General features: G+C 47.2%; 1 protein-coding gene across 9 annotated transcripts in view; it reads left to right on the top strand.

Moving 5' to 3' along the window:
* Positions 1–27,947, top strand: part of PRDM2 (PR/SET domain 2) — a 117,242-nt gene that overhangs the window by 72,341 nt on the left and 16,954 nt on the right. For 8 of the 9 annotated variants that reach the window (XM_046661959.1, XM_046661961.1, XM_046661957.1 and 5 more), the window contains one exon: positions 2,898–7,284. In XM_046661959.1, the coding sequence (XP_046517915.1) occupies positions 2,898–7,284 (4,387 nt within the window). Of the gene's footprint in view, positions 1–2,897; positions 7,285–10,665; positions 12,203–27,947 lie in introns of those variants that run through there. The other variant, XM_046661960.1, reaches the window with a different exon arrangement.

Here is a 27,947-nt window from a genome sequence, read left to right as displayed (position 1 = left end):
ATTGTGAATAATGCTGCAGTGAACATAGGGGTGCATGGGATTCTTGGGATTGCTGATTTCAGGTTCTTAGGATAGATACCCAGTAGTGGGATGGCTTGGTCATAAGGTATTTCTATTTTTAACTTTTTGAGAAATCTCCATACTGTTTTCCATAGTGGCTGCACCAGTTTGCATTCCCACCAACAGTGTATGAGGGTTTCTTTTTCTCCACAACCTCTCCAACATTTGTCACTTTTTGTTTTGGTTATTTTTGCCATTCTAACAGGTGTAAGGTGATATCTTAGTGTAGTTTTGATTTGCATTTCCCTGATGATTAGTGATGATGAGCATCTTTTCATGTGTCTATTGGCCATCCTTATATCTTCTTTGGAGAAATGTCTGTTCATGTCCTCTGCCCATTTTTGGATCGGGTTGTTTGTTTTTTTGTTGTTGAGCTGTGTGAGTTCTTTATATATTATGGAGATTAATCCTTTGTCGGATAAGTAGCTTGTAAATATTTTTTCCCAATTAGTGGGCTGTTTTTTTTGTTTCAATCCTGTTTTCCCTTGCCTTGAAGAAGCTCTTTAGTCTGATGAAGTCCCATTTGTTTATTCTTTCTATTGTTTCCCTCATCTGAGGAGTTGTGGTGTCCGAAAAGATTCTTTTCAAACTGATGTCAAAGAGTGTACTCCCTATATTCTCTTCTAGAAGACTTATTGTTTCAGGCCTAATCTTTAGGTCCTTGGTCCATTTTGAGTTTATTTTTGTGATTGGTGAAAAAGAATGGTCAATTTTCAATCTTTTACATGTGGCTGTCCAGTTTTCCCAGCACCTACAGAGCCTTTCTTAACTCTTGAAGTGTGAACAGTAAGAGGGGCCTAGTCAGCAGAGACTCAGGTGGTGCAGTGAGAAAGCAGCATCCTGAACCATCCCCATCAGCCCTAAGTGCGCTGTAGCAGCTCCTCTCTTAGGGCTCCCTGCTGTCCCTGTTTCCTCCCCGCCACTGCCCCACTTCTGTGCTTTCCTTTATCACTAAACTTGAAAGGGTTGCTTATAAGTCTTCCTGTGTCGCACTCCTCCTTCCATTCTCTTAGGAGCTCCACAAGGCTTTTGTCCCCACTACTCCACTAAAACTGTTGTTGTCGTGATCTCTGTACCTCCATCTTGGTAAACGAGATGTTCATTTCTCCTCTTACCCAACCCCTCAGCGGTTCTGTACAGCAGATCGCTCCCTCCTTGAAACTTTGTCCTTAATCGAAGGGCGGGCACTCTCTTGTCTTTCCAGACACCTCACTGGCCATTTCTCCAACCTCTGAGCACTGGAGTCACCTGAGGGACAGTCTTCCCTCCACACTCACTCTCCGTGTGACCTCACCCAGTCCCAGGCTTCAAATACCGTTCCTAGTCTGAGGACTTGTGCATTTCTAGGCTCAGCTTCTTTGATGAACTCAAGTCACGTATGACTGACTACTTAATATCTTTACTTTGATATCGCTTGGGTAGCTCAGACTTCAGCACATCCAAGGTAAACTCTGATTCCCCCCAACATGCACACGTGCACAGAATAAAACTGCTTTTCCCTCAGTCTTCTGTAGTTTTATTCTACAGGATTGTTGCACTTGCCATGGAATTCTCCTGACTCCTTTCTCTCACCACAGCCAGTCAACAAGCACTTCTTGTCAGCTTCATCTTCAAAGTGTATCCAGAGTCTGACCATTTTCTGCCACCTGCCATGCCACCCTAGTCTCCCCACCCACCCTGCTTCTGCAGGAGTAGTAGGCTCCTCTCTTGTCTCTCTGCCCCCATGCTGTCCACCTAGTTTTTTCTGTCTCCCACGTAGCAGCTGGAGTGATTTCTCTTGAATATAAGTCTCATACCATATTTCTCTGTTAGAACTTTCTGGTAGCTCCCTGTTTCACTCAGTCTGAACGCCAGCAGCCTCCAGGTCCTGCATGAGCTGACCTCTGGTTACCTCTGATCTCATCTCCTGCTCTCTTCCCTGCTGGCCCTCCAGCGCCCTCCAGCCTTTCCACCCTCCTTGCTGTTCCTTGAACATAGCTGGCATGTTCTTGACTCACAGCTTGTACATCTGATGTGGCCTCTGTCCAGAGGGCTTCCCTCCCTCCCCTAGATATTTGCATGACTCATTTTCTTTAGGTCTCTGCTCAGCTGTCACCTTTCTATTGAGTCCTTCCCTGACCAACTGTCTACCATCCACCTCAGGTTGGGCTAGGCTGGGTTTCTCCCAGGCGTGGAGACTCAGGTGTGACTTCCGATTTCTGTTTCCTTCTTGAGGTACTCCTGAATTCTCAATAATTTGATCAGGCTTGGGAGAGATATCGCTGAAGTTTCTTTTACTTAAAAAAAATTCTGATCACAGATTCTGGAAAATATTTTAGCTTCTAAATAGATAGTTTTGGTCAGAACGGAGAGAATCATTTCATTCAAGACAGACTACTAAGACTCTAACCTGGTAATATATTTAGCAATTTCCTTGTTTCAGTTTAGAATCATGAGAAATTGGAGTTCACATTTAATCTCCTGAAATTCATTGTCAGCTACTCCAGTACAATTTTAAGCACTACAGTTTCTGTGAATGAAAATGTATGTATATTTCTGTGACTAAACACAGACAGGAATCTCGGCTCCACGTGGGCCTTCTTTGTTCATGTGTTTATCCGCATGCCCGGCATGGCCTGCTACATGGAAGGTGCTCTGTAAGTACTTGTTGAATGAATGAGTGAGGTGGATTCTTATCCAGTACAACGTGATAAACGAGAAAGTAGAGCTATTTATTGTTAACAGAATCTCCCTTCCGCATTTTAGGTGATAAGAGAAATAACGTAAATGACAAGAATTGATCACGAAGTGGCTAGTTTTTGCCCTCACTTCTGTGCTTCTGCTTCTCTGTTTTCTAGGTCCCAAAGAAGAGGACGAGAAGCCTTCAGCCTCAGCGGCTGAGCAGACGGCTGTTCTTCAGGAGGTGGCTAACCAGGATGCTCTTCCAGAACTAGATGTCCCTGCCCCTGCCTGCGAGCCACGGACAGAACCAGATGAGGAGCTGGAGGCCACAAATTGTGAGGTGAATGATCTGGAGGAAGAGGAGGAGGAGGAAGAAGATGAAGATGAAGAATTGGAAGAAGAGGGGGAAGAAGAAGCCGACACGCCAAATGAAAGTTCTGTGAAAGAGCCAGAAATACAGTGTGATGAGAAGCTAGAAGATTTATTAGAAGAACCAAAAAATACTTCAAAAGAAGCTCTTGAAGACTCTCCAGAGGTAACATCTGTTATCAAAATTCCCAAAACTAAAGAAGAAGCCAATGGTGATGTATTTGAAGCATTTATGTTTCCCTGTCAGCATTGTGAAAGGAAGTTTACAACCAAACAGGGGCTTGAACGTCACATGCATATCCACATATCGACAGTCAATCACGCTTTCAAATGCAAGTACTGTGGGAAAGCATTTGGCACACAGATTAACAGGAGGAGACATGAGCGTCGCCATGAGGCAGGGTTAAAGCGAAAACCCAGCCTCACACTCCAGCCATCAGGAGACCCCGCTGATGGCAAAGTGTCTGGAGACAGTGCTACTCCAAAAGAGGACTCAAGTCCTCCCAGTCTTGGGCAAGACTGTCTGATCTTGAATTCAGAGAAAGCTTCCCAAGAAACAGTAAATTCTTCTGTTGTAGAAGAGAATGGAGAAGTCAAAGAGCTTCATCCGTGCAAATATTGTAAAAAGGTTTTTGGAACTCATACTAATATGAGACGACATCAGCGCAGAGTTCATGAACGTCATCTGATTCCCAAAGGGGTGCGGCGGAAAGGAGGCCTCCTCGAAGAGCCACAGCCTCCAGCGGAGCAGGCCCCACCCGCTCAGAATGTCTACGTACCAAGCACAGAACCAGAGGAGGAAGGGGAGGCAGATGACGTGTACATCATGGATATTTCTAGCAATATTTCTGAAAACTTAAATTACTATATTGATGGTAAAATTCAGACCAGCAGCAGCACGAGTAACTGTGATGTGATTGAGATGGAGTCCAATTCGGCAGACTTGTATGGTATAAATTGTCTGCTTACTCCAGTTACGGTGGAAATCACTCAAAATATAAAGACCACACAGGTCCCCATAGCAGATGAGCTTCCTAAAGAGCCTTCCAGCAGCACAAACAGTGAGGCCAAGAAACGGAGAACTTCTAGTCCTCCTGTGCTACCCAAAATTAAGGCTGAAGCCGAGTCTGACCCTGTAGCACCCTCGTGTTCCCTAAGTCTGCCTCTTAGCATAGCGACTCCAGAGGCCGTATCTTTCCACAAAGAGAAAAGTGTGTATTTGTCATCGAAGCTCAAACAGCTTCTTCAAACCCAGGATAAACTAACTCCTCCTGCAGGGATTTCAGCAGCCGAAATACCTAAGTTAGGTCCTGTTTGTGTGTCCGCTCCTGCTTCCATGCTGCCTGCACTCTCGAGTAGGTTTAAGCGGCGGACCAGCTCTCCTCCCAGTTCTCCACAACACAGTCCTGCCCTTCGAGACTTTGGAAAGCCGAGCGATGGTAAAGCAGTGTGGTCTGATGGAGTTCTAAGTTCGAAAAAACCCAAATTAGAAAGTCATAGCAACTCACCAGCATGGAGTTTGTCTGGGAGAGAGGAGAGAGAGAACGTGAGCCCGCCATGCTTTGATGACTATAAGGGATCTACAGAGTGGGCAGCCAGTTCTACTTTCAGCAATGTGTGCAACCAGCAGCCACTGGATTTATCTAGTGGTGTAAAACAGAAGGCTGAGGGTGCAGGCAAGACTCCGCTCCAGTGGGAATCTGTATTAGATCTCAGTGTGCATAAAAAGCCATGTAGTGACTCTGAAGGCAAGGAATTCAAAGAAAGTCATCTGGTCCAGGCAGCCTGCAGTGCTGTAAAGAAAAAGAAACCAACCACCTGCATGCTACAGAAGGTTCTTCTCAATGAATACAATGGCATCGATTTACCTGTAGAAAATACTGCAGATGTGACCAGGAGCCCGAGTCCTTGCAAATCCCTAGATCCCCAGCCAGATCCTGACCTGGGTCCTGACTCTGGTTTATCTGCCCCTGCTGTCGGGTCCCCACCGGATGTTTCTCCTTCATCACCTGCCCTGCAAACATCTTCCCTTTCTTCCGGGCAGCTGCCTCCTCTCTTGATCCCAACAAATCCCTCTTCCCCTCCGCCCTGTCCTCCAGTGTTAACTGTCGCCACCCCACCCCCTCCACTCCTTCCTACCGTACCTCTTCCAGCTCCGTCTTCTGGCACGTCTCCTCCTCCATGTCCCTCTCCACTCTCGAATGCTGCTGCACAGTCCCCACTTCCACTTCTTTCGCCTACGGTGTCCCCCTCGCCATCTCCCATTCCTTCTGTGGAGCCGCTCATGTCTGCTGCTTCACCTGGGCCTCCAACACTTTCCTCATCTTCTTCCTCCTCTTCTTCATCTTCATTCTCTTCTTCATCTTCTTCCTCTTCCCCTTCGCCACCCCCTCTCTCAGCAGTGTCATCTGTTGTTTCCTCCGGGGATAATCTGGAAGCTTCTCTCCCCATGATATCTTTCAAACAGGAGGAATTAGAAAATGAAGATCTGAAACCCAGGGAAGAACCCCAGTCTGCAGCTGAACAGGATATTGTTCAGGAAACATTCAACAAAAGCTTTGTCTGCAATGTCTGTGAATCACCTTTTCTTTCTATTAAAGATCTAACCAAACATTTATCTATTCATGCTGAAGAATGGCCCTTCAAATGTGAATTTTGTGTGCAGCTTTTTAAGGCTAAAACTGATTTGTCAGAACATCGCTTTTTGCTTCATGGAGTTGGGAATATTTTTGTGTGTTCAGTGTGTAAAAAAGAATTTGCTTTTTTGTGCAATTTGCAGCAGCACCAGCGAGATCTCCACCCAGATAAAGTGTGCACGCACCATGAGTTTGAAAGTGGCACCCTGAGGCCCCAGAACTTTACAGATCCCAGCAAGGCCCATATAGAGCATATGCAGAGTTTGCCAGAAGATCCTTTAGAAACGTCTAAAGAAGAGGAGGAGTTAAATGATTCCTCTGAGGAGCTGTACACAACCATAAAAATAATGGCTTCTGGAATAAAGACGAAAGATCCAGATGTTCGATTGGGTCTCAATCAACATTACCCAAGCTTTAAACCACCTCCATTTCAGTACCATCACCGAAACCCCATGGGTATTGGTGTGACGGCCACAAATTTCACTACACACAATATCCCGCAGACTTTCACTACTGCCATTCGCTGCACAAAGTGTGGAAAAGGTGTTGACAACATGCCCGAGTTACACAAACATATCCTGGCATGTGCTTCTGCTAGTGACAAGAAGAGGTATACCCCTAAGAAAAATCCAGTACCATTGAAACAAACTGTGCAACCCAAAAATGGTGTGGTGGTTTTAGATAGCTCTGGGAAAAATGCCTTCAGACGAATGGGACAGCCCAAAAGACTGAACTTCAGTGTGGAACTCAGCAAAATGTCATCGAATAAGCTCAAATTAAGTGCATTGAAGAAGAAAAATCAGCTTGTCCAGAAAGCAATCCTTCAAAAAAACAAATCTGCAAAGCAGAAGGCCGACTTCAAAAACACTTCCGAGTCGTCGTCGCACATCTGCCCGTACTGTAATAGAGAGTTCACGTACATCGGGAGCCTGAATAAACACGCCGCCTTCAGCTGCCCCAAAAAACCTCTTTCTCCTTCCAAAAAAAAAGTTTCTCATTCATCCAAGAAAGGCGGGCACTCGTCACCTGCAAGTAGTGACAAAAACAGTGGCAGCGGCAGCCACCGCAGACGGACAGCGGATGCAGAGATTAAAATGCAGAGCACGCAGGCTCCTCTGGGCAAGACCAGAGCCCGCAGCTCGGGCCCCGCACAAGCCCCACTGCCCTCCTCGTCCTTCAGGTCCAAGCAGAATGTCAAATTTGCAGCTTCGGTGAAGTCCAAAAAACCAAGCTCCTCTTTAAGGAACTCAAGCCCGATAAGAATGGCCAAAATAACTCATGTAGAGGGGAAAAAACCCAAAGCCGTGGCCAAGAATCATTCTGCTCAGCTCTCGAACAAGACATCCCGGAGCCTGCACGTGAGGGTACAGAAGAGCAAAGCTGTCTTAAAAAGCAAATCTGCTTTGGCCAATAAGAAAAGAACAGACCGGCTCAATGTCAAATCTAGGGAACGGAGTGGGGGGCCAGTCACCCGAAGTCTCCAGCTGGCAGCTGCTGCCGACCCGAGTGAAAACAGGAGGGAGGACAGCAGTGGCAAGCAGGAGCTGAAGGACTTCAGGTAAGTGTGTCTTCAGGGCCGGAGGAATTCAGAGCTCAAGAGAGTTGGGGGGGAGACGGTTGGAAGTAAACAATATACTTGCCCAAGGGCGTTTTTTTCTTTTTCCTATATAATTTTGACATAAGCGTTTAAAGGCTATAGCTGTGGCTTAAGTTGGAGGCATGAAGAAGGGTCACTGCCTTGGCCGTCGTGGAGGTGAGCACCCAGCTCCTGTTTCAGACCTAGGACGTGCAGAGTGCTGCCCTTTCTTTAATAGGGCCAGTTGTGAATTGAATTTGAAACCGTGAAAAGCTCTCAGAAGTACCCTATTTTGAAAAAATGAAATTCTCTCAAACTTCCTTCATATCTTGGGTGATATCTCAGTGTCACTTGTCGTATTTCCAGCCATAGATCGCTCCTTGTGTTAAGATGAATCACTGAGTTCATTGAAACCATTTTGCAGTCTTGTTTGCTGGTTGTGGCCTCAGCGTAGTTAAAGCACCTGAGAATGCCACTGTTATTCATGCTTGCTTTTATTCTGTTTTAATTAAAAAACTTCCCTCCTGGGTTAAATGAAACCCACCACCACCCCATATTCCTTTGAGAATGCCTGCTGTGCCCCCGCCCCTCCCGTCTCCAGGCTCAGGGTAGGAATCAGGCCCGATTCCCAAGGAGCAGGGGGCAGCGCTCGGGTTCTCTCGGGCACGGCGGTGACTCAGGGCAGGGCAGCCGCATGGCTCAGCGCCTTGCCTTCCCCGGTGATGGGGTGAGACCCCCTCCTACATCTGAGGTGATTTTACTGCTGGCTTCTGTGTTCTCCCTATGTCAGGAACTGTTATTAGTGACAGATAAAAACATAGGGCAATAGTTAAATTTGTTACATTGACTTCTCAAACTTTCTAAGTTGCTTAAATAACCTGAGTTGATGTGTGCTCTTGGAATTCCTGCTGTTTCCTGAATCATGCCTGCAGGCCAGTCTCATGTGAGATTACTCATCATCAGATAGAATTTCTGCAAAATTTTTAAAAATCTCGTCTCTTGAGAGTGAGCTGCCTGACACTAGGCTTTCTTGGCTGTAACTTTCAGTGTCTGAAAATTCTTTGGTGTTTCAGGCAGTCAGCATTAACTGGGGAATGGCTGCCATTTGGGAGAGGCTGTGAGGACTCAAAGGTGCTGTTGCCACGGCACAGTTGATGAGGTGGAGTTGTTGGTGCCGCTGCCTTGAGTCGTGGCTACGGAACCATTAGCCGAGGCTGCTTGGAGTGATTTACTCTAGGACTAAAGGATCAGACTTTTAAAAAGCTACTTCATAAATGTAGTAAATAATCAGTTACTGTGGGTCATAGTCAACATCTGGTCTCTGACCATGGCACATGCATTTGTACCATTTGGGAGCTTAGCCCTGGCGAAAACAAGCACCTGTTTATCAGCTGATAAAGCTGCCTGCCCGTAGCAGTTTCACTGTGTACCCGTTTGTGCCCAGTCTGTGTTCTGGAAGTTCCACAACAATAGAACATTCTTAAACTGAGTCCTTTCCCAGCTTAAAGAACCAGAATATGCCTCTTTTCACAGATGGTACTAAAAACATCTCCTGGGTGGTTGATGCTTTAGAATGCACTGTGTCCCCTTTTGTCTCCAGTCTTGTCTGAAAGAATCACTCATTTGTACTGGACCCCATTTAACAGTTTAAGGGTAAAGTTGATATGAAGAATTAAAGTACTGTAAAGAAAAGTTCCCTGAGTAGCTGTAGATTTATGAAGTTCGTTCAGGTAGCCTCTGAGCTCATCCACTGCTTTTTGAAGAACCCTTAAGACCGCAGAGGACCGAAGTGCCTCATAAAAGTGTGTGTATTCTTTGCTCCAGTTAGTTTTAATTATTTTGCTTTGTTTGATAGTGAACAGCAGGTTACATTGCTGGAGTGAAATTTGAAACACAGAAGAATCAGATAAGAAAACATTAGTATTGTCCTAACTGGCAGATGGTAGGAGCAGGCATCCAGGGTGGCTGTTCCCTTTTGTGTGTGTCCCTGGAACTGTGCTGCGGACGCGTCTGAAGGACGTGTGTCTTACACAGGGGTCCACTTAAAAGTGACTATAATAATTTATGAAGTATTTTTGGGAATTAAAACGCACATGTTCAACAGGACATGTATATTTTGATTATCTGGGCATAAGAGTGGGCAGTTCTTCAGCGGGTCTGTTGCAGTCTTCCGCACCTTGTAGTGAATTGGGTATATAATCAGGATTCCTAAAGTCAGGCCTGGGGATGTGGTGGTTCATCAGCGTCCAGCCCAGGGCTCTGGGAGAGTAGGCCTCGTCCTCGCTTCTTGTTGTGTTTTAGCTGTAGTCTCCTTTCCTCTTCAGTATATTATTTCTACTTGTCACTTTTATTCAGGGGAGGTTTCATGGCACGTGTTTAGAAATACTTTCTTTTCACTCTGTTTTCAGTGAGTTTGCTTCCCTTGGCTCACTGCATAGTCAAGGACTTCGCGCAGAGCTGGCAGCGCCTCTGCTCCTGTGTATTTCATCATACGCAACAGTGATTAAGAGCTAGTCCCCAACACTCAGGCATTGTCCATTTGAATGCCAGTTAGGATTCCACAGATTTTCAAGTGTATGCTTGTAGACGGCCTTGTGAATGAAGTCAGAGTTTTCCATTTAACATTGAGGGCTCAGCAGAATTTGCCAGTTGGTCACGTACTGGAGAACAAGCCATTGTGTCGATCTGGGTATAAAAAAGACTGGTGCTCCGAGTCCTTTTCTGAGCATAAAGCAGCAAAGGCCACCAGGCAGAGCACCCATCTTTAGAGTCTCCTGTGACAGCTCTTAGCCCACTGGCTCCTGGGTTGGGCTCACTGTCCACAGTTAGCCATCGGAGCCTACCTGTGGCTTATTGGGGGCTGAATTTAGGTCCGTGGCTGGGGCTGCTTTCCTTGGGCTGTAAGACAAAGGACAGGGAAGGAGGCACGTTCTCTGCTCTCCTCCTTCCGTCTCTGGTCTCTGTAAATCCAGAGGTGTTTTTACGTTCTTTAATGCTCCTTTTAGAGCAAGTTTTTCTTAAATGCTGTGTTCCCATTGTAACCAGTCAAGATCACTTAAAGATGGAGAAGCAAAATGAAATTCCAGACTAAGTTTTCCCATTTACCGTGAATCAATTAAAAAAATAAAAATATGCTGATTTCCCACATCTGTCTCTGCCTCACCACTCCAAATAGACCTGCTTGGGGCCCTTCCCAGCGCGTCTCTTTTGAGTGGGGTACTCTCAAGTTCCTGCATACCTTCAGAGTCATTCTGTTGCTGTCTTGACATTTGTCACATGGTCTACTCACCTTTTCTTTAACATGGTCACTTCATAAAAGGTTATGTTATGTTGTCATTTATCTTCAGTTTTCTTATTTTCTAGGAACTTCCTGTAGAAAAGCCCCCCAAACAAAACAAACCTTAATTGACTAAATAAAGATATTGCATGCTCAACTTAGGATAAGCACTGCGGCAAAGAATACGAAATCTACCAAGCTTGCAAGACCATTGAAGCTGACTCAAAAGTGCTCACACACAACCGATTGCCAGCAGGCTTCTTGTCCCAGTTAGAATCAGGCATCCGCTTCCTCGCTGGTGCCCACCACGCGTACTGGGCTCCCGGGTGATTGAGATGCAAAGAGGAGGGCGCTGTAAGATGGGCTAGATGACCTGGCTCCTCGTCATGGGACTGGTAACTCAAATCAAGTGTGGCCCTGGTTTTTGGCACATAACAGAGAAAGGAATAATTTGAACTTAACCTTGCAAAGCAAGTCCTCTCCTTCTCAGTAGTTTGTTGTAGATTTCAGGGATGACGAATTCTGATGCACTCATTTTAAGACGTTTTGGTCACACACCAGCTCTTGATGCCTTTCTTTTCAATGAATTGTAGACAGAGAGGCGTTTAGCTTCTCTCTCAGCCTGCTTCTTATCACAAGCAGATTGCCAGCATAATGGAGAGGAAACCGGATGGGATATGGACTCTTTTTTATGCCTCTTCCAGTGTCATGTTTATATGTCCAAATGGACGTTATCCTCTCAGATCATTATCTGGCACTAATTTATAACTATTATATTATCAGAGACTATGTAGCAATATATCAGTGCCCAGGATGCATCACAGGCCTGCACAGATGTAGGTGTACACGTAAGTATAAACGAGCTTACATACCAGCTTTTACACCGCAGTCTCTAACAGAGATTAAAAACGACAGATTGGCCTCTTCCTGAGTATCTAAGTATCATTTCTCCATGCATTATATGCCTTCCCCCTAATTAATGACTGAGTTGGTGGAAAATGGTTAGGTTTATTCATGTTGTTTTTTGTTCCCAACTTTAAAATAATCTACCTCTTAAAATCTGTAGTTTTTAATACTTGTTTGGTGAATTTGTGCCACTTTAATCCTTTCACTATCATTCCCATTTTGTTACATTTCTGTTACGGGGACTTTGTGTTGAAATGTTGTATAAAGCATTTGTAGTAGTTTAAAAATAAAATATTTAAAATTATTTAAATTGTTTTGGACGCTTCAATTGTATTATATGTGATTTACATTTTACATTTTTGTTTGAGTTGTTAATCTGGAGAGTGTACTTGTATTGAAGTTTGCTGTTAGTTATTTTATTGTTTCTTGTTGGAGAGTGATATAAAAGACTATTCTAATGAAAACATTAAAATTTGCAATTTCACATACAAAAGGGGTTGTCCGTTGATTTTAACCAATGTAGCCTTGAGGGAGCGGTTCATCATAGACAAGTGACCAGCGCTGTTTGCTGTTTTTCCCCTTTCAGCATGAAATAAACCGTTTGAGTTTGTCAGATGTATAAAAAAGTTTTTTTATGCTCTTGCTAGCAAGCACTTAATAACTAGGGGGGATTCAAATGATTCATTTTATATCATTGTAACCAATAAAAACACTTTCTAAACGCTTGTGGAAGGACTGCATTTTGTGCGTCACTGGGCGCAGTTAAGGGAGAGCACGGAGGGGGCGTGTGGGAGGAGCGTTAGGGGCTGCCCGTCACAGGCAGGCCGGCCGGCCTCTGCTCGCCGGTTTCCATTTGGCGTGAGCTGAATATTTGGTAGTCAGACTGCTTATATACCATCCAGAGGGTAGACAGGCAGCAGGACGGACAGTGGCCCTAAGAAGGGCCTTGTGGACTTTTTTTTTAAGAGTGAACTAGAGAGTTTCCTATGGGGTCTTGGCTTGTTAACAATTTACTCTAGTTTGGGGTTTTTATTCTTATGGATTCCCCGAAGAAACAAGTTGCAACGTGTTTTAAGGTTTTGTGGAGTGCTGTTTTTTTAAAAGTGGTTGAATATAAGCCGTTTCATAAAGTCCTACATGATAGCACTTGTGTTTCTCATACTTTCTTTATATCTCTGTGACATTCCTTCTTAGGGAAAGGTGGTAAAGCTGAAGATAGGATCAACCTCCCTTGGTCAAATGTTCACATTTCTGGCTTACAATATCCCTGCGTTAGAAAAACCCAGCGGGGAGGGGGAGGGGGCGGGGCTGACGAGGTTTTGCAGTGGATTTCAACATTGTGTTAAGTGCTCTTCTAAAGGGAGTGCTGAACACGTGCAGCGCCCTGTGAGGAGGCGGCCGTTGGGGGATAGAAAGAGCTCGGCTCTGGAAAGGACGATGGTTTCCGTCTTGGAGCATCTGCTGGCCATTCTTTCGTCCCTCCATACCATCAGTGAATGGGCACCTGACAGGCGCCTTCTAGCCGCCTGTGTCCCTGCTGCTGGTGGCTTAGCCTTGGGCAAGTTATTTCGCTTTCTGCATCTTAGTTCCCAATCTGCCAAAAGTGAGGAATGGAGTAGATGGTCTGAGTTTTTCTTCTAGAAGGAGGTCTTTTTTCCGGGGTGCAGATGCTCACAGACTCACGGGACTGAAGGAGCAGGGCGAGGTCTGTCTTGTGTCGCTATTCTTACAGCAGTGCCTGAGCGTGGCAGGCACTCGGCTGTTTCCTCAATGGAGGAGTCCCCAGGAAGTCACTTAACTCATATCTTACCGGGAACAAGTTCTCTCAGTTTGGTGGTTTTACTCTTTATGGAGTTAAACGTTTTAAAACATGGCTAAAGCCTTATGTCTCTCCTGCTATTTTGAGGCGTCTCACCATGCGTCTGATTACAAATCCTTTTTTAGGCTATTTTTACTTGGTTACTACAGGTACTTTCTAGCAAGGTATTTTACAGAAGCACATTAATTTATTAAGCACCTGCTGTATACCAGGCTGTGTTCTAGGTGCTAGATTACATCAGTGGACAAAATGCTGAAGTTGTGGAACTTATATTTGCATGGTGGCTTTTTGCTCTTTTTTACTTCATGTTCAAAACCTCCTCACTTTGTCACAACTCTCCAAAGACTAGGTGGTCAAGGTGGTGCTTCCAGCTTAATATTTGAGACCAAATGTCTAGATGACTGCAGACTTTTAATATTTACGTTCAAGTGACTTTACTTAAATTAGAACTCATTTAATGCGTTTGATATTTTATGTGGGTTTTGATTTGATATCAAACCTCAGTTTGAATAGATTGACTTATATCCATGAAAAAATTTGTAAAGGGCAGTTTACCTTGAAGAGCGGATGAGAGTACAGGTGGGTGAGAACAGGTTGACTCAGGTGTAAAGGCCACGTTTAAAGTACTCCCGAGACCAGGCTGATAGCTAAAATGGTTTGCCATTTCTGTCGTATTTGTGGAGGCCCAGCAGCCCATGCCTCTCCTGGTGGCACCAACCCTGCTCTGCTGCCTGGGGTGCGGTCTCAGCGGACGTCCTGGGGAAGCACTGCCGAGGGTGTGTTCAGGAGCCTGGAGAGTGACCACGCTGTGTGGAGGGATTTGGGAAGGGCGGGAGAGCTGGAGGTGACTGCAGCGATGGTTCGATCGCCTGGCGCCAGGCCCTGGCTGTGAGCAGACGGGAGCCACAGCCCTGTCCTCCAGCGCATCGGTTCTCAAACGTAACCCAGATTGGTGCTCAAGCTCCGGGTTCCAGGGCCCTACAACCAACCTTACAAATGAGACAGTTTGAGGGGGGGCCCTGTGCGCTCTGTCGTTTAAAGCCCCCAGGTAATCTCAGTGCACACTGAAGAATCTCTGAGTTTATGTTAACGAATGTGTGAAGCTCCTAATTGCTGAAGTATTTGAGTAATCTCATTTGAGCCTCTCAGTGCCACGTTGAATCCTCAGACTCACCCTGCAAAGTAGGTACTTTCGTTGTTCCCGTTTTTCTGAAGGCTGGGGGGCAGAGGGTGAAGGGCTGTTGTGAATGGTCTTGAGCCCTGGGCTGTAGAGAGGGGTGTGTACTTCATGGAAGAAGGTGCTAGGCCTGGGGAAAGAGGAACAGCGGGCCGCTGCGCAGTTTCTCACCATGTTTATTCCAGAGCCTCGCCCTCCTGGGGCCTTGACTCTCCCTGGGAATTTGCCTACAGGATGCCGGGCCTTAAATACACAGTGCTGTGGGCTAAAAAAATAGAGTAGAAACGAGATCCAGATTGGTGGGAATGGTGACATCCATCTTACCATTAACATTCTTTATAGAAAAAATGAAAACACCCAGTGTCAAAAAAAAAAGTTGAACGAAACTTGAGGCTCGAGTGGGTGTGTTGTAGAGGAAAATGTGGAACTGCTCATCGGTTGATGTGTTCAGGCTCGAGGCCCCAGGCTCCCATTTGGGGACCGCCCAGGCCACAACCCCGTGCCCACTCCTCAACCCCAGCCACACTTCACTTCTTTCTCCCACTCCCGCCCTGGTGCTGCTTCCTTTCCAAGTGCTGCTGGAAAGGATCTGATAAACTCTAGGGGGAATTCCACATATCTCTTGGATGCTTTCTGTGTGTGAGGTACTGTGCTAAGTAAGCATTTTGTGCACTTGACTCTTGACAGTAACACCGTGTGGTTGGCATCATTTACAGACGGAGAAACACCCCGGGGAAGTGATTTTGTTCAAAGGTCATACAGCTCTCAAGTGGCAAGCTAGGATTTGAACTGCCTCCAAGCTACGCCATGCTGTTGATGATTTTTATAGTTTTTTTTTTTTTTTTGAAGCTTCATTTCCTCTAGATGTGGAATACAGGCCTTGATACCAAGGGCTTTTCCAGCATTGGCGGACATGAGAATTGTCGCGTTGTGGGCACAACCAGTGCAGCGAGAGCGTTGATGAGGCAGGAGCCGCTCCTGGGACAGTGAGGCTAGTCTCATGCTGGACTCTTGGGATCTGCTTCCACCCGTGTCGTAGACCTCTCAGGTCCAGCTGGCTTTCTAGATCAGTTGTTGGTTAGCCAACAAAAATCGGTTTAATAGAAATCAAGCTCATTATAATAGTATCCTTTGATTTTGAAAGTGGCTCTGAAGAAGGGTCCGGGGGTCATGGGGAGTGTCCTCAGATGTCACTTGAGAAGTTGACCTGTTGGGCATTAGCCCAAAGAGAAAGTTGGTCGGCTTGCCTTCTCACCTCAGCGAACAGTGTGTCACATGCAAAACAAAGGGTTAAGTTTCTGCCAGTGGTAAGTTGTTTTGAAAGTATAGGATTAGAGCCTGGAGGGTGTGTGTAGGTTTTGTTTACTTTCTAGATTAAGAATAAGAATTGGAAAAACCATCGCGCCTCTGCATTAAATTACTTGCAGTTGCAAAAATTAATTCTGTTGTGAGCCATTAAAAGGGGCTTGGAAATACTTTTATGAGAGAAAACTTGCCGAGCTATTGGGGTCATGGGATTTGTGCGTGCTTTTTTTTCTGCCTCGCTTGTACCAGCTGGATTCCTTTTCAGCTTTCTCTTACAGAAAGCGACCCCCGAAATTCAAGCGGATGTTCCAGAGAACGTGAACACTTTCTGGAAGAAGTTAGTGCCTAAATATGCCTTCCCGTGTCCAGTTTATAACCTACAGCAGGAAGCCAGACAAAAAACCCCACGTTTTTGAACATTCTGTGACAGTGCTACCCGAGTTACTCAGTGAGAGGGGAGAGAGCTGGGGTGTCATTTCAGTAATGACAGAAAGCTGCAAATGGGTTTTATTTAAAGTACAGGCTTATGTCCCGAGTCAGGGCATATGTAAGCTAAGAATGTTTCCAGATCAGTATTTAGACAGGAATCTACTGTATAATCTGGGCTCAGATAACTGCTGAGTCTTAGCATCAAATCTAAATGTAAATTTTAAACAGGAATCATTTTAAAAAGACGTGGAATTTGTTGCACAGGTAAGTTAATAACAAAAGAGTAATTAGGCCTTATGATACAGTTGTGGAAACTTTAATTTTTTAGCTTAAGAAATTTCAATTTAAAATAATTTCATTTGTTTTAATATTTAATAATTGCCAAAAATCTAATATTTTAATACTTTCTCTTGGAATGAAGTTGTTTAAAACTCATATGGATTCAATTTTCCTTGCAGTAACATTCTCCTCTCACTTGCTTTTTATAATCACATCCAGTCCTTGCCAAGCCAGCTCGAGTTTAGGAACATGTTCATATGGCTTCTATTTCCAGGCTATTCTTGGACTTGTGAATTCAGCCACATTCTCCTGTACTGATTCAGTCGGTCAGCCATTCAGAAAACGTCTCTGATGGTCAATCTGGATCATGAAGGTGTCGGACTGTAGATCTGATGGGCTCTGTCCTGTGTCCTGGGCCTTTCAGAGGACCCTCGGATGTAGCTGGCCACCATGGAGGGAGCTGAAAATGCTCCCGGCCGTCCCTCCGTGCCCAGCCCTGTCCCAGCGCTTTACAGGGCTTCACTCCTCAGAAGCTCTCCCGCTGCCTGAGGGAGACAGCAGTCTCCTCGATTACAGATAAATCGACCGAGTCTGAGAGGTGCCATCATTTGCATTACGTCCCACAACTCTAAGTGGGGACCCCAAACGCAGCCCCCTCATTTGAGAGCCACGCTTTTAACTGCAGTGTGAAACCACGTAATTCACTGTGCCCATAGGTTTCACGGAGCTGTTGTGTCCCCGGCATGACTGATGCTGGTGTCACTGCCCACGGAGGGGTTTTGTTGCAGAGAGGTGGAGTAGCATAGAGGGACTAAGCACTGGCCTTGAACTAGCGACCTGGGTTTTAATTCCCTGGGTACCATTTGGAACTGAGGCCAGGGCACGCCGCCAGTGAGCCTCGGCCTCCTCGTCTGCGGGCATCTATGTTAAAGGAGGTGGCGTGTCCCCTTGTAAGGATTCAGTTGCTGATGGCTGTGGTGGGAATGACCACTAACGTTTATATGGGGTCAGAGACTTGAGTCCTCGCAATAAAAGACCCAGGAAGCTCACTGAGGAAACTGACAGGGTTTAGTAACCATCCCGGTGGAAAGGGGTAGAACTGAGATGGCGGTGGTCCCTGAGGAACTCTTGGAAGAGGCTGCAGAAGAAACTGCTCATGCTTTTAAAGGCCGTGGAAGAAAAGAGATTCCTTTGTGGAAACTGACAAACATGAGCTTATGTTAGTGTCACAGAATGGGTCATTACTGCCTTTGGTGAGGATAGAACTAGTCAGAATTTTAGAAACACTCCTAGAGACTTCTGTTATGGTCTCCTTCCCTCTCCATCTGGGCAAAGAAGCAGTGAGCGGGATGCACGGAGCGTGCGGAGGTGCCTGGGGAGCCCTTGGCCTGGCCTCCCGGGAGCCCAGGAGCCCCGTAGGGGAGCAGTGTGAGTCCATGTGGAGCTTTGGTTCGGGGCGGCCTGCCATGATTACACAGAATGGAATTCAAAGTTCAGAGTTTCCTGAGGGCCTCTTGCCTTCCACAAAAGAGAGTGCAGTGCAGGCCAGCGCTGGCCTGGTTTGGAGGTTACGCTGTGATTTCATTACAGGCAGTGGAATGTAGGTAAGGGCATTCATTGGCTTGGGACCTGGAGCGGCTGATCAACTTCCAAGCAGCTTTCCCTGACCAACGGGTCTGAAATCCTGCCCTTGTCCCTCTGCATGTCCTTACTCTGCCCCGCTGTTCTTGGAGACACTTCACTCTTCCATACATTCTGTTACCCAATGTTCCGTTTGTTTACTGTCTTCCCTCCTAGAAGGAAAGTTCTCCCGTGGCAGGAAATCTGTTTTGTTCACTGCTGCATTGCCAGCATCTGCAACAGTTCCGGCTTGTAGTAGCTGCTCAGTAAATATTTGTTGAATGAATAAAGTGATTTGAATCCTGGCTTTATCACTGACTAGCACTTACCTTGGGCAAACTACTTAACCTCTGAGGCCCAGTTTTCCTTTCTGTAAAATGGCATTAATGATCAATCTGACCACAAAAGATGGTTTTGAAGACAACAGATAATAAGCCTGTGAGGACCACACAATGCTACCTGCCGTAGTGTTTTTTTTAACGTTAGCTGCTTCTGTTACTGTTATTGAAAGATGTACTCTTAAATCTCAATCTGATTAAAAGTTGTGGCTGCTGCTTAAAGCTGACTTGCCACGTATGAGATTTCATAACAGCACAGGTTGCAGCATCCGGAACATTCCCTCCTCTCTTGCCTCTGCCCAGAGAGAAGGCTCTCAGCTGACTCCTGGTCCTGCCACCAGGGACCCAGGGGTCTTGGCTGTGCCTCAGCCGGGCCTGAGCTGTTCATATGCCGACCGTAGCTGCCCCCTTCCCATGTCAGGCACGCTCTCCCAACACAACTAAAGAGAATGAGCTATAAGATGGAATCAGTTTTCAAATCAAGGCGAGAAAAAAGATGATTAACCCTTATCCAATCACCCCTCCATATCACTTTCTTCCTCTTGGTTTTGAATCTCAAAGTCAAAATGTAAATTTTTTTAAAAGCTAGGGTCAGAAGAAAACATTAGCTCTGTGAAACCATTGAAACTTAACCAAGGAATGCTGATTCATTGAAATAACAGTATAAGAATGATCGCTGATATTTTAAAGCTCCAGCTAGCTGCTGTTTTAAGGGCTTTACGTTTATTACCACATTTCATCATTAAAACAACCCTTGAAGTAAATGCTTTTTATGTTCTCCTTTTTTACAGATGGGGAAACCGACACACAGAGAGGTTAAGCAATTTGCCTGAGGTCACAGCTAGGAAACAAGTCCAGGCTGTCTGGCTCCACCCCTCCTCCTAAGTCTGTCCTGCCTCTTTGTCCCTTGGTCTGGGAAGGGAGCCCTGGCTGTGCCCAGTTCTTCCCAGTGGCATCTTGAAGCGGGGAGACACGGCTTGTTAGTATGCAGCTGCCCGAGTGTGGACAAGAAGCACCGACTGACTTGAAGGAGCTAGACATGCGGAGGTGAACACAGGTCTTGGCCCTCTTGGTCCTGGTCCATTTTGTATTTGTTGGAGACCAGGCTGAGTGGTTTCAGCCAGGCCCAGTGTGACGGCTGCGCTGGTGCCCCCTCCACCCAGCTTTGTGAGGGAAGGAGCAGATGCAGATACCGACTCGTCCAGGGAGTTAAACCTTACTCTCCAGTGTCAACTTTTTTTCTTTTCTCTGTTTTCATAGAAGTCTTTCCAAGCCATGGTTGGCAGGTAGGTTTCCATCTGTGCATGGGGAGCAGCTGCCTGTGCTGCTGCGTTGAGCTGGATTCAGAGCAGGGTCACGACCGGGGAGAGAGGGCTGGGCTGAGTGCCCGGTGTCAGCCTTGGACGCAGGAAGGGCGACGGCTCTGCAGTGCCAGGTGTTCGCTGTCTGTGGTCTAACATGTCTGCTGCTTCCTGCTTTTAAAAATGGTACCCTGGATGCTATTTCACGTTTCCTTGAAGGCTCAAGGTAACCGTCAATTAATACTTTGTTGTGGAGAAGCGATGCCCTCAGAGATAATTCAGGCCTACAGGATCCAGAAGCTTGAGAGGTGACTTCAGCATCTTTTGAGAAGGATGTGCTCTCACCGTCTCCCTTTTCATCTGTCATTTATGGATATTTTCTGCACTCCCTGGCATCCTTCGGGCATGCTTCTGTAACCATCTGTGGGCTAGGAAGCTAGATAGTGGTCCTATTCATAGCACACGTAAATAAAGAGGTGGCCCTGTAAGCAAAGTGCACTGAGAGCAGCACGTAGAGACTGCTTTTTTCCTTTCTTTTTTTGGTGTGGAAGATTGGTCCTGAGCTAACGTCTGTTGCCTATCTTCCTCCTCTTGCTTGAGGAAGATTGTCACTGAGCTAACATCTGTGCCAATTTTCCTCTATTTTATGTGGGATGCTGCCACAGCATGGCTTGACGAACAGTCCTAGGTCCACGTCCATAATCCGAATCTGCCAACCCCGAGCTGCTGAAGCAGAGTGTGCAAACTTAACCACTATGCCACCGGCTGGCCTCTGCTTTTTTCTTTTAAGCTCCTAAAACACATGTGCGTTGAATAAATGATTTGTGGAGAGAATGAAATGAAAGTTGGGGTGAAAGTGCACACAATGTCTTTCTTGGCGAAGATGTGTTGCCAGGTGAAGTACCTTGTTCTGAAACAGAATAGGTTTCTTGTCTTTACCTGATGCCTGTGTCCTCTAAGTTTAGCACAAATATTTTCCTTGGTGCCGAGTGCTAACGAGTGGTTGACTGTAGGGACGTAGCTGGAGTTCATTCCGTCTCACTCCTTGTGGCCCTGGCTCCTACACCTGTGCGTTGATTTGATTTCTTCTCTAATTTGGGGTATTACTCCAGAAGTTTTCAGAGTTCCTCTAAGAACCTGGGCACAGGTTAATAGGTGTTTTATGCTTCCCTTCTTCATTCAGATGTAGGCTCCTTTGACTGAATGTTATGAATGAGCTGGGTGAAAACTGGCCTGTGTTGACTTTGCCTTTATGTAGGACCCAAACTTCTTGATGTACCGCAATAAATTGGTGTCACATACTGTCGTTGAGGCATATGCTCTGTTGAATTATTTCATCAGTATAATTGTCATGTTTATAAAAATTACAGCTACAGCCCATTAGTGCCAGCTAACAGCAGGTTTTCTTAAGGTGCTGTCCTGAGTTGAGTCAGACAGGTGCTTAGATGAGGGGAGAGTTTTGCTGGTCAGTAGGTACCGTCTTGTTGATTTCAGCTGGAGAAAGCCCGTTTCCTGCTTGTTCCCAGCTGTGCGAGGGGCCGTAGTTGGGGTCATCTCACCAGGATGTTCACTCAGTGGGCCACCTGCGTCAAAAACCACCTGGGAGGGGGCTGGCCCCGTGGCCGAGTGGTTAAGTTCTCGCGCTCCGCTGCAGGCAGCCCAGTGTTTCGTTGGTTCGAATCCTGGGCGTGGACATGGCACTGCTCATCAAACCACGCTGAGGCAGCGTCCCACATGCCACAACTAGGGGAACCCACAACGAAGAATATACAGCTATGTACCGGGGGCTTTGGGGAGAAAAAGGAAAAAATAAAATCTTTAAAAAAAAAAAAAAAAAAAAAACCACCTGGGAGGCCTATTAGGAATTCCAGCCCTACTAAACCGTAGTCTCTGGGGGCGGGTCTTTGAAATCTTCATGTTTATCAGCTTCTCAGATGAGTCTTACCCAGACTTCAGAATTCTCCTTTAGGGGGCCAGTCCGGTGGCGCAGCGGTTAAGTGCGCACATTCCGCTTCGGTGGCCTGTGTTCACCGGTTCGGATCCGGGGTGCGGACATGGCAGCACTTGGCAAGCCATGCTGTGGTAGGCGTCCCACATATAAAGTAGAGGACGATGGGCACGGATGTTAGCTCAGGGCCAGTCTTCCTCAGCAAAAAGAGGATTGGCAGCAGTTAGCTCAGGGCTAATCTTCCTCAAAAAAAAAAAGAGCAAGCACCCCATCTTATCGTTTAATTTGCTTCTGGTTTTCGTTTTATTTTCCTTTGCTTATTAACAATCTCTGATATATTTATAGCACTTTAAAATTCTCAGAACACTTTCACTTATGTATCTCCTTAATCCTAAAAGCTGCCCTGTGACAGACGAGCCAGGGCAGCCGCAGGGCTGGGACACTTCTCATCTCCCAGGATTCCCTGCCTTGTCCATCTTTGCTCTTTGTGTGTCTTTTCAAGGGGGCTATATGACTTATCTAGGACAAGCATGGTGTCGCACAGTGACCTGTGACCTGCAGTGTGCCCCAGCACCCACTGCGGCTCCCAGCCATAGTAGGTGCTCAGTATTGGTAGAATGAAAAGAAAGAAAAAAAAAAGGAAGAAATTTCCAGTAACAATAGAACCAAAGCCACCACTCTGGTGACCTGCTCTCTAACTCATGGCTTTTTGCCTTAAAATATATATTTGGGGGCAGTTAATTATTGGCAACTGAGTAGAGAGTGTTACTTGGATAGCAAATGACCAATTAAAATCAAGTTGAAAAAAAGGGTTGGTTATTTGGTGATAGTTACAGTCATTATTAAAGGCTTACTAATGGGGGCGCATCGTCAGGGTTAAGGAGGTGTAATGAAAGTCGAGCAATACCCCAGAGAGGCCAGGAGACTGTGCCAGAAGTCAGTACAGCGTGGCTCATTAATTCAGAAATCTCAGTGAAACAGTATTCCCCGTTACCAATCCACGCCGTGCACACACAGGCTGGCTGTGACTATAATCAAGCATCCTGACCTTCCTGGACTACAGCTGTCCAAATAGCCTCTCACATTTTTAAATCCTTTCCCCCAGTTTTTGGCTCTGAAAATAGGGTCATCCTCCCTCTGTCACCAGCCTTAATTCTGCCTCCTGTTACCTGACATCTTCTAAGGGGTCCCTCTCCCGTAGAGCCTCCAAAATACCTGGCAGTGGACGATTTTCCTTGTGTGTTTTCTTTCTTTTGCTAAAAATGGCAAGTCTCTTCCTCTTAGAGCTTAAATGCTGATTGCTCTCATGCTGTCATATGTACTTGACTGGGCTGTGCTGAACAAGGCTGTTCCCCAAACTGGATCTGCCACACAGGATCCCTCACCTTGGCGCTTTCTCCATCATGCTTATGAGTCAGAGCTGCTGTGTAATGGGGTCCAGCTGATGAAGCCAGAGGGTAGGACAGAGGTCTCCCGTTTGCACATCAGTCGATCATCAAGTCCAGTGTGTTCACCGTTGCGTAGGGAATAATTGCTGTGAGAGCGTTTTGTAGAGTTCAGGGCCCAGGAGGGTACAGTGGTACTGGAAATCTTTCCAAACTTTTGTTAGGATACCAACTGTGGTTAAAATGAAGTGCAGTTGAAGCTCAGTTGATTTTCATTTAACCGACCCGCCATATTAATGGATGCTCCTCATTCCTTCTGGAAAGCATCCTGACGACACCTAGCGGGAGAGCCCGTACACTTCAGTTCCCAGCAATCAAGTTAAATAATGCCAAAGGTCAGTTCTGTTTGTTCCCAACCCTCTTTGTGCCACTCATATTTATTATTGTGCTTGTATGACTTAAATAGTATCCAAACTGATGAAATATGAGCATAGAAGTGTTTATGAAAAATAAGTTGAATGCTTAGAAAGACTTACAGTAATTTGTTTAAAAAATGCCATCCAATTAGGGGTGGGTGAGAAAGAATTAAAAATTTACATAAAGGCATGGAAAGATTTTGCACTCAGATTGCTTTTATGTGTCTTAAGTTCTTGCCCCTCTGTAAACAATAACTGGAAATCATAGATGATGCATTATGGGTGTGATTTAGTCAAGAAAGAGTGCAGATCTTGGCCCTTCATTCATTGTCTTCATCCATTCATTAATAATGAACGTAGGGGCTGGTGCCTGCTGTCGTGTGCCAGGTGCTGTTCTAGAAGGATGCGGCATTGAACCCAGCGGGTAAAATTGCCCACCCTCCTGGAACTCACATCCTAGGCGGGGAGGCAGACAGTGAACAAGCAGGTAACTGGATAGGATGTCAGGTGATGAGTGCTGTGCGAGAAGTAAAACAGGGAAGAGGGCAGAGAGTTCTGGAGTGAAAATGGGAGCTACCGTTTTAAATAGAGGGGTCAGAGAAAGGCTGACCGAAAAAGGGAAATTTAAGCAAAGACTTGGAGATGAGGAAGCAAGCCTGCGATGAAGGGGAGGAAAGCACTTGGCAGAGGGAAGAGCAAGTGCCAGGGTCCTGAGGTGGAAGCATCCCTGGCATGCTCAAGGAAGAGTGAGAGGCCAGGAGGGGAAAGGAATAGGAGATGAGGTTGGGGTAACCAGGGGTGGTTCGTACTGGCTATTGGAGTAGGAGATGAGGTCGGGGTAACCAGGGGTGGTTTGTATTGGCTATTGGAGTAGGAGATGAGGTCGGGGTAACCAGGGGTGGACCGTATTGGCTATTGGTGTAGGAGATGAGGTCGGGATAACCAGGGGTGGTTTGTATTGTCTATTGGAGTAGGAGATGAGGTCGGGGTAATCGGGTGGTTCGTATTGGCTATTGGAGTAGGAGATGAGGTTGGGGTAACCAGGGGTGGACCGTATTGGCTATTGGAGTAGGAGATGAGGTCGGGGTAACCAGGGGTGGTTCGTATTGGCTATTGGAATAGGAGATGAGGTCGGGGTAACCAGGGGTGGTTCGTATTGGCTATTGGAGTAGGAGATGAGGTCGGGGTAACCAGGGGTGGACTGTATTGGCTATTGCAGCCTTTGTAAAGGCTTTGCTTTACCCTGAGGGAGTGGAAGTCACTGGAGGGTTTTGAGGGAAGGAGTAATATGGGATGACTTGCCTTTTGAAAGGTTCACTCTGGCTGTTCTGCTGAGAATAGACTGAAAGGTGCCAAGAGTAGAAATAGAGACTGGGAAGCGTAGGCCGTGACCAGGTGAGGAACGATGGCAGGTGGGCAGAGTGTAGTAGCAGGGATGGTGAGTAGCAGTGGAATTCTGGATGTATCTTGAAGGTAGAGCCACAAGATTTGTGAGGATTGGATGAGTGAGAGAGGTCCCCAATGACAACAGGGTTTTTTGCCTGGGCCTCCAGATGGATGCATGGGGTTGTCACTGAGTGACGAGGCGAGGACTGTGGTTGGAGCCGGTTTGCAGGGTGCGTGTGTGCTGGGAGTTCCGTTTGGGGCATGTTAAGTTTGAGATGCTCTTGGACATTCCAGGGGAGATGTGGAAGGGTTAGTTGAACATGCAGGTGGGAAGTTCAGAGGAAAGGACCCAGGAAATAGAAACTTGGGGGTCCTCAGAGTACACATGAGATTTCAAACCATGAGCTTGGAACCGCCAAGAGAGTGAGTAGATGGAGAAGAAGCCCAGGAATTGAGTCTGGGGGCGCTCCAGTGTTGAGAGCTCGGAGAGATTTGGAAGAGCCTGGAAGTGTTCTGGGCTGAGGGTGTGGAAGGGGGTGATGTGGCACTGGAGGGAGGTGGTGGTGGGTTCAGACGAGGGCCTTCCTGTGCTGGAGGCCCCTCTCCTGGATTTGAGTAGGGCGCTCTGCATTTCTAAGTATCTCCTCTCCGCCATCGTAGGACGTCGATTGGGTCTGCACAGCAGGTGGAAGTGGCCCCTGACTTATCTGGGGAGACATCTCAGTCACAATCCTCCTCCACTTTCCTGCCATTCTCCAGGTGGTGGGCCATTTCCATCTGAAACCCATCTCCACAACGTGCCAAGCGTGACCCCATCAAAACCCAGGGCCTGTCCTCGCTGCTCACAAACACTCAGATCGGCCTCTTGTAAAGAGCAAAAGCCCTTGAGTAACCTGACTGTCATTCACAGTTCAGGAAGAGGTCTGGGGAGGAGACGTGAGGCGTCCTCACCCCCGTCTTGTTCCAACTTGCAAACTCCCCAGATCTCCTGGGGTAAAAACTTGCTTTGAGATTCAGGCACAGAAAGAGGGCAGGAAAGATTTGGGGGTGAGGGTAGGTAGTAACAATGTCCCCTTCTGTCCCCGAGGAGTGGCCTTCAGGGACAGAAACGACCTCTTCTGGAAATCCTTTCTCTTTGTTCCTGGGGGTAAAGTAACTTGTGCATTCTCTACTCTCCCACGGGCAGCATGGTCACGTGAAGCAAATCCTGAAACGTGTTCCGTGTGTTCCACGGAGCCCAAGTCTCAGGGCGTAAGCAGAAGCTACATGTGTGTACACACAAGTGCGCGCGCGCACACACACGCTGCTTCTGTGGTCAGGTCCCTTGTTCTGAGCTCTCATAGCCTCTGTTTTCCCTCCTTAATGCAAATCACTGGTTGTAATTATGTATTTACTTATATACTATGCAAATGAGTTTCTTCTCTGGAACATATGCCCCGAGGGCAGAGACCAGGTCTCTTGGTTTGCTGCTGCGTCCCCCGCGCCAGCACAGGGTCGGGGGCGTGATAGGGTTCCACTGATCAGGGTGGGTGATGAACACTGGAATGGCTGGTTTGGTTTAGCGTGTGGACAAGAAGGTTTGCAGACCCTCGCGGGCCCCGAGGACGTCTCTCTGTGCCAGCACACGGACATGTGCAGAGCGGGAAACCTGACTCCCAGAGAGGATGCTCAAGAAATTCAGGACACACTGCTTCATACAGCTGATTTTAGAACATTTCTGTCCAATGAGGTTAAATTAAAAACATTCTTTTGGTGCTTAAAGGGTTCCCTCCGGCGGCTCAGCGTAGACCTTTGACCAAAGCCATCCCTGGCAGGACTCTCCCGCGCCTTCCGCGAGCAAGGCTGCTTGGCTCTCCACTGTGGCCCTCACTACCTGGCACAGCAGGCCATCACTAAGTAGTTATCAGATCGATGGGGGAACTAAGTTTGGGGTAAATGACAGCCTGGATCCTCCTCTAGGGAATTTACACTGCCTGTCAGCACATTCAAGGCTCAGAAATCCTGCGGAGGCTTGCTCGTTTGGCTTCACGACCCCGTGCCCTGGAGGCAAATGGCTCAGGCTACCTTCCCAGCCCTGCCTCTTGCCAGCTGTGTGTTCTTGGGCAAGCTACTGAACCTCTCTGTGCCTTAGTTCCTCATGTGTAAGCTGTCATAGTACCCATCTCATAAATTTCCTTGTGAAGAGTGGCAGTTGTTATACTGTGTCATACATTGGGCACAGCGCTTGGCGCACGGTAAGCATGGAAATGTTGGCTGCTGTGGTGCAGAGGAGAATGAGGAGGACGCAGGCAGTGTCTGGGGAAGCAGTTGCACTGAACCTTTGTCTGGGAGATGCTGGTGACGTGAAAGAACCGTTAGGGGGCTTTTCCTTCCACGTCCGCCACTGCCTGGGCGTGAGTCCGCGGGCTTCCCAGTGTCTGGCTGGGCCTGGTGTCTGTCCCCACAGGGAGGGGGCCTGTTGGCGAGGCCTCCATGGAGCAAACGAGCGGTTCCTAACCACATGGAGGGCAGGATCCTGGGGAGGCCCGAGCAGCCCAGAGTGGAGTCAGAGGGCGTGGTCCAAGTCAGGTGGCATCTGCAGGCCTCCGCTGTTTCCCCGTCTGTGAAAAGGTCCACCTGTCTAGCCACCCTCCATCCTGTTTGAGGTCAGCTGGGGTTCAGGGCGAGGGCTCTGGAGATGGCGGGGCAGGGGTGGGGAGAAGCTGCGTGAACAGATTGTGGTCCAATGCCCTGGACCCTCTCAGGATGCTCCAGCCCCACAGCCCCCTGCCCCTTTGCCCTTTGGGCAGCGTCATCACTCCGTCTGGCTCGTAGCAAGCGTGCCTTTCCCGCGGCGGTGCCAGCCCCACGTCTGGGCTGCCCTGCCAGCCAGGCACACCCAGGGCTCCCGAGACGAGCTGGCTGAGATGCCCTTGAGTTCCCACAAGGCTGCTCCATCAAGGCAGCCACACCTTACTGTTCGCGTCCTTGGACGGGCACCAGACATCGAGTTCTAGAAATCCCGTGACCAGGGCAGATCCCATGTAGGGCTTACGGGACTCGCATTCCAACAACTCAAA

The sequence above is a fragment of the Equus quagga genome, chromosome 5 (assembly GCF_021613505.1).
Source record: "Equus quagga isolate Etosha38 chromosome 5, UCLA_HA_Equagga_1.0, whole genome shotgun sequence".
NCBI classification, from domain to species: Eukaryota; Metazoa; Chordata; class Mammalia; order Perissodactyla; family Equidae; genus Equus; species Equus quagga.
The sequence above is the reverse complement of the archived record's forward strand: the minus strand, read 5'-3'. Positions and strand labels throughout refer to the sequence as shown.